The following is a 4,379-nucleotide window of genomic DNA, read 5'->3' on the forward strand; positions in this document are numbered from 1 at the left end:
CAGAGAGGGACAATCACCTCCCCAGCCCTGCTGGCCACGCTGCTTTTGGTGCAGCCAGGATACGGTTGGCTTTCTGGGCTGCAAGCACACAGTGCTGCCTCATGGTGAGCTTCTCGTCAACCACCACCCCCAGGTCCTTCTCCTCTGGGCTGCTCCCAATCCATTCTCTGCCCAAGCTCTCTTTATCCTTGGCATTGCCCCAGCTTGGATGTAGGACAGAATCACAGAATCACAGAATCGTCTAGGTTGGAAGAGACCTCAAGATCATCGAGTCCAACCTCTGACCTAACACTAAGAGTCCCCACTAAACCATATCCCTAAGCTCTACATCTAAACGTCTTTTAAAGACCTCCAGGGATAGTGACTCAACCACTACCCTGGGCAGCCTGTTCCAATGTCTAACAACCCTTTCGGTAAAGAAGTTCTTCCTAACATCCAACCTAAAACTCCCCTGGCGCAACTTTAGCCCATTCCCCCTCATCTTGTCACCAGGCACGTGGGAGAACAGGCCAACCCCCACCTCACTACAGCCTCCTTTGAGGTACCTGTAGAGAGCAATAAGGTCGCCCCTGAGCCTCCTTTTCTCCAGGCTGAACAAGCCCAGCTCCCTCAGCCGCTCCTCGTAGGACTTGTACTGGGTATCCAGAGAACAACCGGTATTGCCGCTAAAGACTGAGGCAAAGAAGGCATTAAGCACCTCCGCCTTTTCCTCATCTTTTGTAACAAGGTTTCCCCCTGCATCCAGTAAAGGATGGAGATTCTCCTCAGTCCTCCGTTTTGCACTGATGTATTTGTAAAAACATTTTTTCTTGTCTTTTAGATTTTTTACCTTGTGCTTTTGTTTCCCTTCTATCCAGCCTGAACCTGGCCAGTTTCATCTGATGCCACTGCCCCTCCCTCTCCCACCAGGCACTGCTGTGAGGAGCCAGGCCCCCTTTCCTTGATGCCTTCCCCAAAGGCACCAGAGCGTGCTGTTAGGTGCCCCTAAACCTCTTCTGAGCCATGCTGAGCCAGCCCTGGTTGCCTTCTCCTGCCCAGGACCCTACAAAGGACACAGTGCCTGGGCGAGGCCTGATGGGTGCTGAGCAGAGGGCACCATCAGCCCTGCTCTCCCCAGCGAGTAAAGACAGACGGGAGAAAGTCCCCGGGAGCAAGCAGAGGGCTGACTTCCACCCAGCGTGGGAGGAAGCACGGGAGCCCAGAGGGCAGGCCAGCAGTGCTGGGGCATGGGCAGGACTGGAGGGACTGTGTGGTGCAGCCTGAGAGGCAGGCCCGAGCTGTGATCGAACGGACCCTCCTGCTGTATGTGCTTGAAGACACATGGCGTAGCCAAGGTGACCGGGACGGGGCCCTGGGAAGGCACAGCCAGGGACCCCGGCCTGCTGGGAAACACCAGTGCCACGGGCAAGACAAAAGTTGGGGGACATGGAGTGGACACGAGCATTGCGGGAGGCTCAGAATTTGGGGCCAGAGAGCTGCCGAGGTGAGGATGGGCCCTTGGGATACCTCCTACGGGTGGCTGGTGGCGTCTCCAAGCGATGGACTGTGACGTCTGTGAGCAATGGATTGTGACTGCGTGGCCCTCGCTGCTCATATGCGGGCGCAGAGTCCCAGCGCGCCGGCTAGTGCCCGCACTCCGGCTGAGCGGTTGCGTGAGGTCTGGAGTGAGGAGCGAGGTTGGCCTTGGTGCTGGTGTCGTGCCCTGGGAGTTGCTGCAGCAGCTCTCAGTGCCCTTCCCAGAGCCATCAGAGCTTCTTCCACGGCCCTGCGTCGTTCGGGCCGTCGGGAGACCCAGGAGGAGCGCTCGCAGCAGCAGAGGTAAGCGCGGTGGGGACACCTTGCCCTGGGCCCTGGGCAGCTGGAAGGCTTTCCTCCTCTGGGGACCTGCACAGCTCTTGCAGCTGCCCCCACAGCAGCCGATGACCGTGGCCTCTTCTCTGCCTTTTGCAGCGTGACAGCTGCTGGTGCAGCAGCAGTGAGGAGGAGCAGCCCCTCGTCCCCTGCTCCACGCAGCCCACTGCAGCAGCTGGAGAGCATGGCCACGGCACTGGAGAGCCGCTGCCCCATTTGCCTTGACACCTGGGACAACGTGGGCTACGTGATGCCATGTCTCCACCAGTTCTGCTTCCGATGCATCCAGCAGTGGGTGGAGAGCAAGCCCGAGTGCCCCCTCTGCAAGAGGAGGGTCAGCTCCATCGTGCACTCGGTGCGGGCAGACAACAAATTTAAGGAGGTCGTCATCCCAGCGCCGGCAGAAGCGTCTCTCATCACCCAGCCGGCAGGGAGAGCTCGTGGCCGCGCAGCCACCACCGACCCCCGTCACCGTCCTGCAGCACCACCATCAGCTGCAGGGCCGGCTCTTGTGGGAGGCCTCCAGCCTGAAGTTTGGGCCTCCCTTTTGCGGGACCACCCAACTCTCATCCGTCCCGTGCTGCCCTGGCTGCGCCAGGAGCTGAGGCGCATCCATGGGGCTGACCACGCGGAGGCGCAAATGGTGGAAGACCTCCTCACCTCCGCCGTGGGCCTCCTGGGGCTGGATGAAGATCGCCTGGTGCAGCTGCTGCAGCTTTCCATGCCGGAGCACGCAGCCACCTTTGTGCAGCAGCTCATCAGCATCACCGTGCAGCGGTGCAGCTGGGTGGCCCACCGCCTGCTGGGCCTGGAGGGCTCCCGTGCTGCCATGGGACAGGCAGGCAGCCCCGCAGCTGCCCCCAGGCCTTCTGCCTCCCGAGAGGGGCCTCCTGGTGCTGGTGCAGAGCCCTCCAACAGCACTGCTGGAGCCAGCACGGAGGAACTCGCGGGCAGCTCCAGTGCTGCCCTTCAAGGAGGTCTCGGCCTCCCCCCCTCCAGCCTGGCACAAGAAGCGCCCCAGGAGGAGACACCGGAGGCTGTGCCTGGAGCCTCCACAGCAGACCAGGGCAGGGACCATCCCCAAAGGGGGCCCCGGCGTGCCCCGAAGAGGAGGGCCCCCACCTCCCAGGCCTCTTCTCCAGCAGCCAAGAAGAGGCCACCCCGCCGGCAACACTAGGGCAGCGCCCCAGGAGCTGGCCACAACAGGGCCGGGCCAGCGGGTGGGGCACACGGAAGGCCCTCAGGACATAAAACTATACAATGTAGAAAATAAATCATATTTATATAAAGTCTCAGTGCAGCTAACAATGTATTTGGTGTCGCCATCCCCAGCCCTACTGCCATCTCCCCCTCTTCCCGCTGCTGTGCCCACCGCCTCCTGGCGTGCCCGCTGTGAGGTGTGGTGGGGTTGGGGCACGGCGATGCTGCCCTTGGCCAGGAGGGCTGGGGTGTTTGTCTCGGCGCTCCCCTGCCCTCCCCAGGTGCCCGGCCCCACTGCTGTGCTCCCCCTGACAGCGCGTGCTGCCCAGCCGCAGGCCTGCAGCTCTGCAGCTGCTCCCAGCGGGAGGTTTGGTGCCAGGGGGTGCCTGGGTTCAACAAGTCCAAGCACCAGGTGCTGCACCTGTGCTCACTCACGAGAGCAGAGCAGAGAGGGACAATCACCTCCCCAGCCCTGCTGGCCACGCTGCTTTTGGTGCAGCCAGGATACGGTTGGCTTTCTGGGCTGCAAGCACACAGTACTGCCTCATGGTGAGCTTCTCGTCAACCACCACCCCCAGGTCCTTCTCCTCTGGGCTGCTCCCAATCCATTCTCTGCCCAAGCTCTCTTTATCCTTGGCATTGCCCCAGCTCGGATGCAGGACCTCGCACTTAGCCTTGTGGAACCCCATGATGTTCACACAGGCCCACCCCTCCTGCCTGTCCAGGTCCCTCTGGATGGCTTGCCTTCCCTACAGCATGTCATCCCTTCCCACACAGCTCGGTGGCATTGGCAAACTAGCCGAGGGTGCACTCAATCCCACTGTCCATGTCAACAAAAAAGACATTAAACAGAAGAAAGGAGTGAAAGCAAACCAGCCCAAAACTGACACTGGAGACCTTGATCCCATTCACCCCAAAACTTACAAAAAAAATCTGTATTTCTCCTCACTCACTTTACTCAGATGAAAAAGGCAAGTACTGTCCCCTTGCCCTCCTCCCCTGCTTCTTTCTTTTTCTTTTCTTGGTAGTCTCAGAGACTTCTATCTTTAGTCAGCCACTCTTGCTGTGAGTTTCTTTAAATTGTAATTGGATTGTCTCCCAGATTCTGGGAGATCCTTTTGTCACAGGAATTCCTGGGGATATAGCCCCTGTTTCATGAATCTGGAAGTTGCTGAATTAAAAAAAAAAAAAAGGCCTCACTAAAGATACAACTTTTTGCTCATTGTGAAAACTCTGTTTAACAGCAACTATTTTTAAGGGAGCCCCATAACAAAATACGCATGTTTGTACACTCACACTCCAATATTTTCTGTTCAGTCAAATCAGAC

The 4,379-nt window shown here is 58.8% G+C and overlaps 1 protein-coding gene across 1 annotated transcript; it reads left to right on the top strand.

Moving 5' to 3' along the window:
- The first annotated feature begins 397 nt into the window (after positions 1–397).
- LOC140000702 (uncharacterized) lies at positions 398–3,099 on the top strand. The gene is made up of 2 exons (XM_072031356.1): positions 398–1,818; positions 1,951–3,099. Exons 1-2 carry the CDS (start codon positions 1,562–1,564, stop codon positions 3,026–3,028), a joined length of 1,335 nt encoding a protein of 444 aa, XP_071887457.1. The 5' UTR covers positions 398–1,561; the 3' UTR covers positions 3,029–3,099.
- Positions 3,100–4,379: the final 1,280 nt, after the last annotated feature.

The sequence above is a fragment of the Anas platyrhynchos genome, chromosome Z, assembly GCF_047663525.1.
Source record: "Anas platyrhynchos isolate ZD024472 breed Pekin duck chromosome Z, IASCAAS_PekinDuck_T2T, whole genome shotgun sequence".
NCBI classification, from domain to species: Eukaryota; Metazoa; Chordata; class Aves; order Anseriformes; family Anatidae; genus Anas; species Anas platyrhynchos.

What these genes read in the sequence shown, in the direction of transcription:
- LOC140000702 (XM_072031356.1), top strand. Translation starts at nt 1,562, where the DNA reads ATGGATTGTGACTGCGTGGCCCTCGCTGCTCATATGCGGGCGCAGAGT. An exon ending in GAGCGCTCGCAGCAGCAGAG is followed by an intron (nt 1,819 to 1,950) that starts GTAAGCGCGGTG and finishes TGCCTTTTGCAG; the next exon opens with CGTGACAGCTGCTGGTGCAG.